At 41.7% G+C, this 16,095-nt stretch overlaps 1 protein-coding gene across 1 annotated transcript in view; it reads left to right on the forward strand.

Annotated features, from left to right (window-relative positions):
* b4galnt4a (beta-1,4-N-acetyl-galactosaminyl transferase 4a) overlaps nucleotides 1-16,095 on the forward strand; it is an 819,684-nt gene that overhangs the window by 755,819 nt on the left and 47,770 nt on the right. The window contains exon 17 of the mRNA XM_059975496.1: nucleotides 2,652-2,724. Within this exon, the coding sequence (XP_059831479.1) occupies nucleotides 2,652-2,724 (73 nt within the window). The remainder of the gene's footprint in view (nucleotides 1-2,651; nucleotides 2,725-16,095) is intronic.

The raw sequence follows: 16,095 nt of genomic DNA on the forward strand, positions 1-16,095 counted from the left end.
ATGTCATCTTCAAGCCCAAGAGACTGCTATTTATTGAAACAGTTTAAGCGTAAAGACAAAGAAGTCAAATTTCAGTGGGATTGGATATTCAAGTGGAGGATAACCATAAATTCAGTGTTATACCTGTTGACTGAGTAGAGTTTATGTCAAGAATGCCACTGTCGCCAGCATAAGCTACCCAACTTCCACGTCATCTGCATTTGTTCATCCGATGTCCAGGAGACCACATTATGAACATTGTGAGGACTGGCTTGTAAATTAAAATAAATACTAATATATTGATTCCATTTGCAAAGGGTGTCTGAGTCTCTAGATGACAGGACGGAACTTAACTTAGGTGCATCTCATACGGTTGTATGGGAGTGTGTCAAGGAAAGGGGAGAGGTGTAAATAATGATTGAACAATGCCCTCTTAATTGTGGAGGCTTACAGGGTGATTTCAAAAGGGTGAAAACAAAAATGAAATGTAGATTCAGGGCCCTAACACGTCCAGTGGGAGAATTCCTCGGTTGATAAAAAATGAAAATTAAAGTTCAAAGGTTGAAAGGCATTGGAATAGAAAGCAAGAAGAGATGGAGAAGCTGGGAGAATGGAATATGGATGCAGAAAAGGCTGGAATATCAGAATGTGTTGTCAAGGGAGCTGTGGAAGACAGAAGGCTGAACACAAAATAACTCATAAATGTCTGTTTATCTGCAATTCTGACCACCTAAACAACCTTGGTTGGATAGAGCAGGGGTCACCAACCTTTTATGCACCACGGACCAGTTTAATATTGACAATATTCTTGCGGACCGGCCAACGGGGGGCGGCGGGGCGGTGGTGTGGGTATTAATCACAACTGGAATATAGGTGATAAGTCAACTACAAGTCACTTTTCAGTGGCTAATACACTCAATTTTGTTTCTAAAAGGGTTTATCTAATGAATTTAATATTTATCACAGAGCGCATGTTTTCCTCGCATGAACATAGTGATGTCAATTATAACTCACTTATAACTCAGTAACATCATAACATTTTAAGTAACATTTGGATATTAAACACACAGCGCATATTTTCCTCATATGAACATATAATATCGTTGCAAAACACCAGTGAGAGGACAAGGTAAGGGCCGGAGGTCCCCATAGTGGGACTGCGGCAGTCACAGTCCGGAGAGAGCGACCGACCGAGCGCGAGCAGTGTGACAGGGCACATGCCTGCCCCCCCCCCCCCCCCGGTAGGATCTATCGGCCAACAAATGTTTGGCTGGAGGGATGACTTTCAGTAGATCGCAGCGAGATAGCTGCTCTTCTACTTACGAAACCCTCAGCCCGAATTAGGTCGTCTACGAATATTTTAGCACTGGGTTCCCCATGAACATTCAGTGTGCTAAACAGGTTTAGAGGCAGCGCCCATCTGTCCGTGCTCCAGCCAGAAGCAATGGCACTTCTCACCGGCCACACGAGGTGGCCAGTCACCTGAGGCCAACCAATGATCCCTGGTGCGAGGGTATCACTGTGCTTAGGCGACTGTGACCTCGCGTGCATTCAATTTCAACAGTGGGCATGACAGGGAATGAGGAAAGGTGCAGCTGACTCATATCGTTTCATATCCACAAATCATATCGTTTCTTTGCGGCCCGGTACCGGGATAGGGTACGAAGTGATGGAAGACTGCAAAGTTTAGGTCCCTTTGCTCAAGTAGGACATGTAGCATTGGAGGAAGTCCAAAGGAGATTCGTCAGGCTAATTCCTAGGATGAGAGGATTCTCCTGTTAAGAGAGACTAGACAGCCTGGATGTATATCTTGTTTCTTGGAGTTCAGAAGAATGAAGAGTGACATTATTCACATTTAAGACCTAAAGTACAGTGGATGTTGGTTTTTCCACTACAGGCAGAGTCACAAGCCAGGAGATCCAACTGCAAAACAGCAAGCCGCTCATTTATAGAAACCTCTACTCTCAGAGTGTAGTGAACCTCTGGAATTCTCTGCCCACAGGGGTTGTGGAGTCCAGATCATTCGATCAATTTTCGGAGGAGATAGATAAAGATCTGAAAGATTGAGGAATTGAGCATTTTGGGGAACTGGCACAGAAGAGGAGTTGAAGCCATCATATACTGTATTAGCTGTATCGGATTAAGTGGTAGGTCAGGTTTGAAGGGTCCAAGTGGCCCACTCCTGCTCCTATTTTCTGTATTCGTGCCCTGGAGCTTTTTGCATTATATAAATATATGTTAAAACATCTACGCTTTTGTGCTCACATGTCCCTGTAACTTCTGACTTAAAGGTAACCGTGCTACCGATAAGGTTAAGCTAATCCTGACATGTTTCTCTTTTGCATGTTGTATCCATTATCACTATTAACATATTTTGTGTGTTCTATACGTTACATCCACATCTGCAATCAAGACAGTTCTGGTCTAAGTTTCTGCACTTTGAAACATGCTGATGATAACTAAATCCATTGCCATTAAACCTTTTGATCGAGGTTTCCCTGAAATCCTCTGATTCGTGTTTTTTGTTCTGTCGATTGGGTAAGCAGCATTTTTCTGTACTGGGATATCACTAAAGCCTGTAGAATATGAAAGGCAGGTCACTTTGAAGATTATTTCAGACGTAGAATATTACTCGACTGCCTTATGGTCTTAGTTTCTCAATTTCTTTTCAGGTATCAATATTTGAAACGCACAGGGAGCTTTGAGCGCTCATCTGGGCTCCAGGCAGGAGCAGATGCAATAGAGGTGAGTACTCATCTTTAACTGATAACGTGATGGAATTTCAGATACATTATACTTCACCATGACAGTTTCATTACTGCAGTCGAGGCTTCATGCAACATATATTAATGAAAATCTTCAGATAAATGTATTTTTTTCTCCTATTTGATGCATTTTAGTTTATGATTGTTATATAAAATATTTCAAATCATAACGGGCTGTTATTAAGCTCCTACTTTGCTGCCATAGTCAATTGGTAATAAATGTTCTACATCCTCAGCCTTCACTTATCCAATATTACCTACAATTCCATATGAAAGAAGGTAAATGAGAAATTACCTCATAGGCTTGACAGGATGTTAAATATGTTGGTTTGAGAAACATATAAGGTTAAATTGCAACCCAGGAATGTGGGCAAATGAGGAAAATAATGAACAATAGTCTATGACTGTTAGGAAGGACATTCCTCCACACTGGAGGGATTGAGACTCAGAACAATGATCTGGATTGATTGTCACAGGCAAAGCCACTTGTCCTTTCAAGAGTGATTAGTAGAGAGGGTCAATAGTAAGTACTGAGAGATATTGAACTAAATGATCACCTGCTGATATAAACATATGAATATCCAAATTAATAGCAGGAGTAGTCTACACTTACCTTAAACCTTTCTCTCCATTTAATATGATTATGGCTGATCTGACTGGAACTTAACTGCACATTTCTACCTACCTACAGTAAACTTTCACCTCCTTGCTAAGCAAAGATCCTTCTACCTCAGTCTTAAAAATATTCAAAGACTTTGCTTCCACTGCACTTTGAGAAAGAGATTTCAATGACTCACAATCCCTTGAGAGAAAAGCTTGCTTTGTATGTGATTGAAATGGATGGCCCCTTGTTTCTGAACAGCAACCTCTGATTCTTGATTCTCCCACAAACGGATACATCCTCTGCACATCCACCCTGTCACGATCTTAGGATCTTATATGTTTCAATCAAGTCACCTTTCACTCCCTCCAAGCTCCAATGGGTACAAGTCTCATCTATCCAACCTTTCCTCATAAGACAACCTGCCCACTCTAATGTCTTTACAAAATCACCCTGTTTTCAGATCAAGTCACTGACTTAAACTAGTGGAAATGAGTGGGTTACTGCTGCCACCTTGAGGAGAGAAAAGATGGACATGCTGGGACTTCATTCCTTTGAGCATAGGAAATGGATGAACCTTTAAATTGTATGTTATAATCACGAGGTGTACATATAGGGTGCATGCACATAGTCTTTTTCATAGGGTTGGGAAATCAGGAACTAATGGTCGTTGGTTTAAGCTGAGATGGGAGAGATTTAATAGAAACTGAGGGGCAACTATTTCACACAGAGAATGGTAGATATATGGAATAAGCTGGCAGAGGAAGGGGTTCAGGCTTTAAATAAGAATATTCTAAAAAAGCTTGAACAGGTGCATGGTTAGGAAAGATGAATATGGATCAAACAGAGGTAAATGGGACTATATTAGGTGAGCATGGACAAATTGGGCTGAGGGGCCACTTCTATGCTGTATGGCCCTTTGACTACGAATAGCTTGGTTATTTCATTCTAGCTTCCAAGGATGCACTGATAGCTGTAAATTGTGCTTCATTCAGTTAAATGATAATAGAGTTGACAGCTTTGGGAGGGAATAAGATGCAGGGCTACAGAGAAATAAGATAGGAACCTGGAAGGCATTGCTGTGTTGAAGCTGGCGTGGATTTGATGAACTCAGTAACCTCCTGTCTCTTCATTAAGTTCATACATTGATTACAATTAGTGATAGCTAATCCCTGATTTAATAGATTTGATTCAGCCTAATATATAATAAATGGCAGTAATAAGATTCTGCCAACTCTGCCTAATGGGAACTCTGAATTTCTTGAGCAGGTCGAATTAATTGTGACATTTCAAGTTCAAGTTCAGTTTATTGTCATTATGTATAGGCCTCCAAACGAAACAACGTACCTCCAGACCAAGGTGCACATCACAGTATATATAACTCATACACATAACTCATAAAGTAATAATACCACAGGTAACTTAACAAATAATAAGGTGCATATACCGGCTTTGCTAATATGAATAGAACACATTATGCTGAGTTCCTGTAAAGCAAATGTGTTTGTGCAATTCAATATTATCACATGGTGCATACTTTGTTCAAGCAATTAGCCATGATCAAAAGCTCCAAAACAAACACTCGACCAAATTTTGTTCTGCAGCTGTTCAGTCCAGGAAGTCTCTTCCCTCATTCTTATCCTTCTCTCCACCTGTTTTCATTCTTAAAAAACATGCCGTGTGATAGAATTTCTTCTAAAAGCAGATTCCAAAGTGCAGTTGGGAATTCATTGGAGATTATGTGAATCTACAGATGTTCTTCTTGGCCTTCAGTTTTATGCATGCCAGTGAACAGAGCTACCAGGTCAGGTGATATAGTTTCCAATAAGTAGGCCACGTGCATGTTGGCTGCAATTTGCCCAGGTTACTGAACGCAAACAGGCAGATAGGGTCCTAGAATTGTGCAGTACCAAAGGAGGCCTGTGACTCAACTCATCCATGCCAACCAGGTTGCCGACATGAGTCAGTCACATTTGCCTGCAGTTGGCCATTATCGCTCCAAGCCTTTCCTACCGGTGTGGCTGTCCAAGTGTCTGGTGAATGTAGTAAATATACCCAACTATGGCACCTCTCATTGGAGCTTACTGCTTATACTTACCGCCCTCTATGTTGGGGGAAAACATAGAACCTGCTTCAGCATACCTTGATGTTCTCTGCTTGGTCAGATCCTAGCCCAAAGAATCACAAGAAAGGACTCAATCAGCCATACTTCAAGTAACAGGAAACATACTTCCCACAGTAACTCGCTGCAAGGTGCCTCTGCCCAAATTCCTCCCTCCGCCCGTGCCTGACCTGTCATACCCTCAGCATTTGACTGATTTTCCACCCCTGCAGCTGATCACAGTAGATGGTGATAGCCCTAGGCATCCCACTAGCAAGAGAGAATGAAACAGACACTTTGTTCAAGCAATTAACCGCGATCAAAAGCCCCAAAACAAACTCCCACCAGATTTTGTTCTGCAGCTGTTCAGTCCAAGACGTCTCTTCCCTCACTCTTATACCTCTCTCCACCTGTTTTCACTCAACAAAAGTAACAGAAGTCCAGTGAGCCTGCTAAGGCTGCCACACATGTTCAACATGCAGATTAGAATTCTGTAGGGACAGTCCATTGCTGAAGACTTCCTAGAGCACACCTGAAGTAGTCATTGTATTATTACAACACCAAAGCATTTTTCTCAATCCATTGAGCCAATAGTGGGATTTGTTAAAAACAATCCTCATTTCCAGCATTTTCCTGATGACCTTACATATTGTACACCTGCACCTGCCCATACGCCTCCTCCCTCATCTCCATTCAGAGTCCCAGTCAGTTCTTCCAGGTGAGGCACATTACACCTGCAGAAGTCGTCAACTGTATCCCACACTCCCGATGCGGCTTCCTCATCATTGGTGAGACCCATTGTAAATAGGGTGTCCGCTTCATCGAGCACCTCCGCTCCAACCAACACAAGAGACACTTCCTGCTGGCCAAACATTTTAAGTCCGATTCCATTCCTGTTCTGACATGTTGATCCGTGGCCTCCTCTTGTGTCAAGAAAAGGCCACCCTCAGGATGATGGAGCGAAATGTTATATCCTATCTGGGTAGCTTCCAACCTGACAGCACGAATATTGATTTATCCTTCTGGTAAACACATTTCCCCACCCCTCCCCCACCCCCGGAATTCCCCACTCTGACCTTTTACCTCACTTCACCTGCCTGCTACTTCCTGCTGGATCCCTCCCTGCTGTGGTCCACCTTCCTCTCCTATCCGATTTATTCTTCTCCAGCCCTTGTCCTTTCCCACCCACCTTGCTTCACTAATCACCTTCCAGCTAGCCTCTTTCCCCTCACCCCACCTTTTTATTCAAGCATCTTCCCCCTTCCTTCACAGTCCTGAAGGAGGGTCTCAGCATTTTCCCAGACGCTGCCTGACCCTCTGAGTTCCTCCAGCGTTTTGTGTGTGTTGCTTACATATAGTTTTCCTTCAGGCATTTGTCATGTTTCTTTTGAAAGACTCGATTACATCTGCTTCCACTTCCCTTTTGGGCTGTCAATTTCAGCTCACAGCAGCTCACTGTGTGGATTTTCCTTTCTAATATGACGTTAAACTACTCTGCTTCTGCCCAGGCCAATGGAGAGACTTTCTCTTAATCTATTATGTCGGTGATTTTGTCTGCTTTTGTCAAATCAAATCTCAGCCTTCTCCACTGTAAAGAGATCAATGCACCTTCTCCATTTCTCCGCTGAGGTTCTACATCCATTCTGGACAGTAAATTGTTTCTCTCCACTCTCCAGGAGTTTCATGGTATTCCCCAAGTGTGTTGTCCAGAACTGGACATAGTACTCTCGTTATGGCTAAATCAGTCTATTAAACAAGTTCAGCATAACTTCCTTGCTATTGTAATCTGTGCCTTAACATTACAGAGCCCTGGATCTTGTAAGCTTGAATCACCATTTTTACCACCTGACCTGCCAAACTCAACGATGGTTATACATGATCTATCTATGTTTTCCGAATCGTCTTCATGTTATGTTGCTTCCAATTGTTCTTCCTACGACATAGCAAAATGTATAACTATGCATCTCTTCGCACTAAATTCACAACTCTACACACTCAACGTATATCTTTAGAAGTACGCTTTAGAAGTACGTATATCAGTAATTCCCTTCATTGTTTAAAGCACATCAAAGTTATGTGGTATCTGTAAATTTTGAAAGAATGATATTTACATCCAAGTAAAGTCTTTCATACAGAAAAAAAAACAGTGATCTTCACTGAAACCCCTTAAGGTTTACTTTGCGAGACAAGTGACCATTCATCACTGTTTCTGTTTTATGTCCTTAAGCCAATTTCACACCTGTGCTGACACAGCCCCTTTTTATTCCTTGCTCTTCACTTTTCAGTGAGGCCTGTTATACAGCATTTTACCCAATGTGTTGTGAGCATCACTTCTCATCTCTATTAAAAGATCTTAGGTGCCAGAATTTTCCAGTTAAGGTGAAAAGCAAAGATAGCAAGATTAGAGAACCTTAGATTCAAAGGATATTGAAAGTTTGATCAGGAAAGAATGTTCTGAATGCTGTTTGCTTACTTCTTTTGTTTGCACAATTTGTTTTATTTCTCTGTCAGCTCATTGGGAGTTAGACGGTCTATCTTACGGGTTATTTTGTTTTTTTTTGTTTTGTGGCTGCCTGTAAGGAGACAAATTTCAAGGTTGTATGATGTATACATACTTTGATAATAAAGTATAAAAAAATAAATAATAAAAAGGAATAAATAATAAAAAAGGAAGTATATGCAGACATGGGTGACTAGCATTGAAGAAGTATCTTGAGGAGCACAGTACGTGTAGGTGAGAACTTAAGATATTCTTGGCCTGTAAGCAGAATCATAAGACATTTTTACAAGTATATCAGGAGCAAAAAGTTGCCAGGGAATAGAGCATGTTCCTTAGGGATCAAACAAGTGATGTGTATGTGTAGAACCAGGTGAAATGGGCGAGGTCCTAAATAAATACTTCTCATTTATATTCACCAAGGAGAAGAATGTGGGAGGTATGATATCACAGAAGGGTAGATGGATTATTATGAGTATGTCAATATTAAGTAAGAGGAAATATTAGGAGTATTAGATCCTTAAAGGTGGCAACATTGGTAGATACGAGTGGTGAAGAAGGCATGCAGGATACTTTCCTTCATAGATTGATGTGGAATATTCAAGATGGGCAATTATGTTGCAAATTTACAAAAAAAGAATTGGTTAGGCCACACACGGAGAACTCTGTGCAGTACTGGTTGCTGTACTATAGGAAATATGAAAATGAGCTGGAGAGTGCAAAGGAGATTCAACAGGATTTTGCCTGAAATGGAGAACTTTAGTTATGGGGAGAGATTAGATAGGCTAGGCATTGTTTTCAATGGAGAAAAAGGTGACCTAATGGAGGTACATAAACTTATAAAAGGCATAGATATTGTCGATGGTTAGAATCTTTTTCTTATGGTAGGGGTGTCAAAGACAAGGTGTCATAAGCTTAAGATGAAAGGAGGAAGTTTTAAAGGAAATTTGAGGGGTAAGTTTTTTTAACATGAATATCGGGAACATGCTGCCAGCAGAGGTGGTACAGTCAGATGCAATCACTTTGTTTAAGAGACTTTTGATAGACACTTGCAGGAATAGAAGGATATGGACCTAATGAAGCAAATGGATTGTTGTAGAAAAATTATTGGCATGGACATAGTGATAACTCTTGAGATAACGCTTTCCTGAATGGGCAACAACATTTTGAGCCCATTCAGAATGGGCTCAAAATCCCTTGTTATGAATGCCCCTGCTGAGGTAAACACCATTTCTGCATCTAGTTGTCAATGTCCTTAAGATGATTACTTGATTAAATGAGATTGCTGTTCATTTCAACTCAAGAGCTCAGATCTACTACGTCAACTCAGCCTAGGGGGCCAGCATCATCTACATTAGCCGCACCGCTATTTTCTAGGAGCATGTTGACCATAGTCTTGGGAGGGCACCCAGGGTTCATCCTCCCATGCTTGGGCTCCCATGTGATGACCAGGCTGGCAGGTAGCTCAGGGTGGCATAGACAGTGCCCTGCTAGTTGCAGTCTTCTCGCCTCGATTTTAGTAGTGAGCATCGGTAGGTCGTCATAGAGCTCAACATTCGTCATGTGCTGTTGCCAACTCACATCAAGAGCCATCCAGAGCGTTCGTGTATAAAACCATCTAATGACTTTTGCATGGTCTTGGTGAGTGTCCATGTCTCGCATCTGTACATGAGAATGGACTCTGTGACTGCTATGAAGATCCTCTTTTTGAGCCCTCTGGTCAGGTTCGACCTCCAGATTTCCTTCATGTTGTTCATAGCCCTCCACGCCAGCGCCTTCCATATCTTTATGTCCTTCTCCAAACTCACCATTCTTGACCCGAGATACTTGTAGTCTAAGACTTTCTTAATGGTATCATTCTTTACGGTCTTGAGAGTACCTTTGTCACAGTTGAATGCCATGTACTCTGTCTTTTTAGCATTTAGGTGAAGTCCAACTTTATTGCGCTCAACTTCCACGTTTGTCAGCAGCTGCTGTGCTTCCTCCATCCGGTCAGAGAGCAGGACTATATCTTCTGCAAAATTGAGATCTGTGAACATATCTGGTCTGACTCTTTTGGTTCGTCCTGGTTTTATGGTAAAACCAAGCTTGTCATGATCTTTGGTAGCTTGACGTAGAGCGTAATCAAGGACGATTATAAAGTTGTAGGCCAGTGCCAGAGTGATGACAGCGCAGATCTAGTCTGCCTTATTGTGCTTTGTACTACAAACCTTCCATCCCAAGAATCAATCTGATGGACTCTACCATGCTCCCTCACAAGTATATCTTTCCTTGGGTACAGTGACCAAATTTTTACATAATGCTCCATATGCTGACTACCCTACCAAATTGGTGCAAGATACCTCCAACCTTGGTACTCATATCTTCTTGCAACCTTTTGTTTGCCTTCCTAATTGGAAGGCAAATACATATAAATTGATTTTCATTGGTTCATCTATAAAGATACCCAAATGCCACTAAACACTCATAACTTTACAATTGCGCAGAAGTTGAGAATATAATTGCCTTTTTCCCATTTTAAATGGATGAGTTCATATTTTACAGTACATGTCATATTCCATCTTCCATGATAAAGTTCATTCACTCAACTTGTCCTTATCTCCCCGGAAGCTTGTCTGTTTCTTCTCAGACCTATCCTTCTATAAATGCTTTATTTGCTTTTATGCAACATTTATCTGAACACTGCTACCTGTGATTTGTTAATCCATGCCTCTGGATACTTCTTGATGGCTATTAAACCATTTTCTTCAAGGAGCAGGCGGCTGTCTGAATCTTCACTACCTCGTATACATTGAAATTAATTTGTCATCATATTCCCCTTCCCCAGGCTTTCCCATATGTTCCTGTAAGTTTTGTGGTAACTTCTCTGTTTTAGCTGAGCATCCATTCCAACATTTGATAGTTCATTAATTTTTTTAAATTATGACACCTGATACTGACTTCCAAGACATTTATGTAAATTGGAAACTGTGGTTCAACCATCCTTTACTGGCTTATTGAACATTTAAAAGATCTTTGTAAACAGCTTATCTTCATTCTGTTATGTGTGCTTCTCCGCTATTAGCTGCATCTACCTTTGTACAATCTAGAAGTCCATTCAGCCCATTGACTATAGGCCAGCTCTCAGAGAAATCGCATCAAATCCATCTATATACATATTCTCTCGCACATGTCCATGAACTCTAACCTGATTTTCCCAACACCCAGCTACAATTTGGGTAATTCACATTAGACAATTGGCCTACCAACCATACTGAGGGCTTTTGAAAATCCAAAGATTCCACAACAATTGTGTTACACCTGGCAATGATGCATAGACCACTCCATTCCACACAATATGCATCCTGCACCACACTATACTACAGCCAGAAGCTGTCAGTAGGACCAAGGATTTGATTGTGGACTTCAAGAAGGGGAAATTGAGGGAATGCACACCTGTCCTCATTGAGGGGTAGGCAGAAGAAAGGATGAGCAGTTTCAAGTTCCTGTGTATCAGGATCTCTGAACATCCATCCTGGGCTCAACATATTGATGGAATAATGAAGAAGGCATGACAATGGCTATATTTCATTAGGAGTTTTAGCTGTTTTCTGCATGTATAGTATTGAGGGCATTCTAACTGGTTTCAGCAATGTCTGGAATGAAAGGACTGGAAAAAGCTACAGAGGGCTGTAGATTCAGCCAGCTCCATCATGTGCACTAGCCTTGATCAAGGACATCTACAAAAAGGCAGCATCCATCATGAAGAAGCCCCATCACCCAGGATGAGCTCTTTTCTTATCACTACAATCAAAAAGGAGGTACAGAAGCCTGAAGCCACACACTAAATGATTTAGATTCTTCCCCTCCACCATCAGATTTCTGAACTGACGATAACCAACCCATGAACACTGCCTTACTATGTTTGCTCTTTTCTTGCTCTACATTCTGGCCTAATTAAGCAGCTGCCCCAATTGGCTGAAGTTTCATAGAAACAGTTAAAACGCTATATAAAAAAAATACAAGCCACTGTTTGACTGTGTAAAAATTTATGTATTCACGTGAAATACAGAACAAATTAGAACACTACCAATAAACTGGTGATTGTCTGTTGTATCCAATGATGACGGGAAACCCATGTGGAGAGTTTTTAAGTGGAAAGGCCTGCACTGGGACAGTTCCACTCTCTTGACATCAGAAATCCGGGTCCATTAGTGCAAGTAGAAATCATGGGTCTCCCTTGGTTGCAGTGGTTGACCATGGCTTCTTCTGTGCTTGTCATACCCTTGGCTCTTCACGTGGTGTTGCAGAACTGCCTTCCCCGCCTAGTGGATCTCACTGAAGATCTAATCTGCCCAGACCACTAGGACAGGCATATTCCTATCTCACTGGGGTATGAGACCCGCCGTCTACCTTCCCATGGTTTAGCCTGTCTGTCAAAGTGGTGTGGCCCCTGTCACATGCTACTTGGAGGCACAAGTGATAGCTGAGGGTCCAGTGGGAAACAACAGTAATATTCAACATGACTGTTGATGCCTTCATAGTCTCTAGCTTGTTGAAGTAGTGAAATTGTTTCATTTTCACTCCTGGCCATTTCTGCTTTTCCAACTGTGAATGCTTGAAACCGCAGTGACTAAAACAGTTATGAGTTGTCTTATTGCTTATTTCTCACCATCTACCAGTGACAAAAATCACTCTTTTTGAACACAAACACATGCAACTGATGCTATTTGAAAGCTGTTCACTGTAAGCACAGTGTAGCGTCCAATGATCACACAAGCCCATGTGACTGAGATGGTTAGAAACTGTTTGGCAACAGTCTCCTGTCCCAATTAAGCAGTATAGAGTCTCATATAAATTAAGGGATTTCATGATTAGTTTTTCTTCTTTAAGAGTTATCCCAAGTAAGTGGTTGCCCTCATTTATTTATACTGCAAAACAACACATTTCAGGACATTCAGTATATCAGGGATATGAAATCTGATCCTGACCCAGAGGACAGCACCCCCACCAATGCTATTGTTACTGATTGAATGCGATTGATACTATTGGTTGTGGCTGAATGCCAAAATCATCAATTGCCAAAAACCACGCTAATCCAGCTATTGGGTTAGTGACTGCCAGAGAGAGTTTGGTCTGCCAAGTGTGAAGCAGCAGATATATTCAGGCTGATTTCTTTTCTTACATGTAAAGTCCCTAAAAATGCTGTTTGTGGATTTCCAGAGATGGGAAAGTCTCTTAGGGAAGTGGTGTTTAGTCTTACCCTGCCTTTGCTTTCTCTCTCTAACCTCTCATTTTAATGGACCTTTCTGCTCCTTCTTCCTCTCACTCATTGGTTGTTACCGCCTCCTCTGCTATTCTCGACCCCACATTCATCTCCTCTCTATCCCCCATTACCACAGTGTATTCCCTCCAATTCCTTGTTCTTTCACCCAGCTTCCCCTCTCAGCATGGCTACTTTCCCCTCTGTTCCCTTGTCCCTCTCTGAGCTAATATGGCACCTCTGCTCCCAAGTCCTCTCTACGTGTCACTTCCTGCCTCTCTCTGTGCCCATTTCCCTCTTTCTGCACCTTGCTCTCTCTCTCTTTCTCTCTACATTCTCACCCCTCATATCTTTGCTTGTCCCACACTCTTTGCATCCCAATCTCCAAGTGTATCCCCTGTATTCTCTCACCATCTGTCCTTGCCCCTGCTCTCTTCTATCTAAACCCCTCCCTTTCTATGTTCCTTCTTCCCTGCTCTTTCAGTGCCTACCTCGTATCTTCTTCAAGCCCCCTGCATTTCTTCTCCTCTCTTCTTTTTTCCTCTCATCGCTGTACAGTCAAATCACTCCTTTTCTGAGCTGAAGGTTGACTAAATTGTAGTGGAAAACTGACGAGATGAGCATGTGAATAATCCGGTCTGGAAGTAACAATGGTGTGGCTCAGCTCAAGTACAAACAGATTCAGGGAATGATCATCGTGGCTATCCCTTGAGGTCGAGGATGATGGTCTTCATTCCGTTGATATTATCACAGAGCGAAGACACCTGTCTGTGTATTTGTTTCAGCAAACAAACAAGTCAGGGAATGTTACAGGGTTCAAGAATGCAGAATTGCTGACGGAGGGGACAGGGGCTGCAATCTCAGTTCAAATTCATGTGGGACAGCCTTCAAGTTTATTAAAACTTTCTACAACAGACTGTGTCAGTACTGAAGGGCATGTTAAGGGCAATCATCTGATAGAAATCAAATTCTACCTCACCTGGAAAGAAAGCAGCAAGTAATTTGCTTTGATAAATAGGCAGGGTGAGCGTGAAATTGTACAATTTGAGAACCAACCTGGAATCTTGAAAAATGTGTGCCCAACATCTGTAAAGCAATGAAGTAGATTATTGCAATTTTTATTTTGCTTTCAGAAGTAGATCTGATGGGAAACTTGTTGCTTTGAAATTCACTTTAAATGTATGGGCAACGTTTCAACAGAATCATGAAAAGTGCTTCCTCTGGTGGCTTAGTGAGTGAGTGCACCATTTTGCATTGCATGCAAACAAGCAGAAGAATATAAACTTTGAACTCAAGCCTTTCACCAATTGCATATAATATTGCATCAGAGTGGAAACTGAACACTTCTGCAACCATAAATAAAGGTTCTCCCAATTTTCCTTCATGAGTGGAGCGGAGCAGAGGAGGATTCAGGGCCGGTCCACCTAAACCGAGAGCGGGATTTGATCGATCTGATTGATCAAATTGGAGCTGTTGATTTGGAAAGGCTGGGTACAGGGCGAAACTTGGCAGCAGGCTCCAGGACCAGAATGTATAGATGCCTCAGGGCCCCGGATACTAGAACGAGGAATGACCTGATATTTTGATGATTTAAATGCCGGGTCAGATGGATTGAAATGGCAGGGTGTCAGGACCAGAGGCAAGGGTCAGGCTGGGTTCTGTTGGGTGCTCCGCTACATTTACTCTGCTACATGTTGAATTAAAGCTGATGCTGTGGCCTGCTCCAGCTGCTCTGGGCTCCATATCTGAATTCTCACTTTCATTCTTAATGCTATTTACTTACTTTTGCACAGTTTTTCCCCCTCTCTCTCTCTCTCTCTGCACATTGGGTGTCTGTTGGTCTTTTTCTGACGGGTTCTTTTGGATTTCTTATTTTGCAGCTGTCTATAAGGAGAGGAATCTCAAGGTTGTAGAATGTAGACATAGTAAATGTATTTTGAACTTTGAACAAAGACTTTCTACATAATCCAAAGTCTAGGCTATTCAAGCTTATGGAGCAAAGCATCAAATGTTGCTTATTCCACTGGAACTAAGGAGATAGTTGTCTTGAGATAGAATTGATGTGCTCAAACATGACTGCAATTCATGTTGTTGTCAAACAGAGTCCCTTGAAAATGCAAGTGCTTTAAATCTGCTTGAAATGGCATTTTATTCAAGGATCAAAGACCACCTTTATACATTTACGTGCATCGGGAATTTACTGTTCTGTGTCAGTACAACATGCAACAAAAAACTTAGAAACACTGCTCAAGCATCCCCAGTGACACTGTGTTTAGCAGCACAGTTGCCAATGCTTTCTGACAAAGTAATTGAAGAAGGGAGTCAGTCCTTAAAGCCACGTAGCCGTTCTGACCACCCCATTATAGAAAGAATGTGGAGGCTTTTGAGCAGATGGAGGCAAGAATTACCAGGGTGCTGTCTGGCTTAGAGGGCATATGCTATAAGGAGAGGTTGAACAGTTTTTGTTTATGTTCTCTGAAGTGCTAGAGGATGAGGTGTTATCTGATAGTTCATAAAATTATGAGATAGATTGCCAGTATCTTTTTCCCATGGTTAAAATGTCCATTAATAGGGAGTATGCATTTAAGGTGAGAGAAGGTAAGTTTGGAACAGATATGTGAGGCAAGTTTGTTACACAGAGTGGTGTTACCTAAATGTATTGCTGGGGTGCTGGTGGAGGGAAAATGATAGAGGTGATTAACAGGCACACAAATGTGCAAACAATGGATTGGTGTGTAGGCAGGAGGGATCTGATGTCGTTAGTTTAATTCATTCTTCACAATTTCATAGGCCAAACACTTGTTCTTGTACTCTAGTATGTTTTAACAAAAGCTGATTGCCTGATGCACCATCAATAACTCTAGGAGACTGGAAGTGAACAATAGGCTTTTATTAACAGCGAAAAGGGAG

Source organism: Hypanus sabinus, chromosome 7 (genome assembly GCF_030144855.1).
Source record: "Hypanus sabinus isolate sHypSab1 chromosome 7, sHypSab1.hap1, whole genome shotgun sequence".
NCBI classification, from domain to species: Eukaryota; Metazoa; Chordata; class Chondrichthyes; order Myliobatiformes; family Dasyatidae; genus Hypanus; species Hypanus sabinus.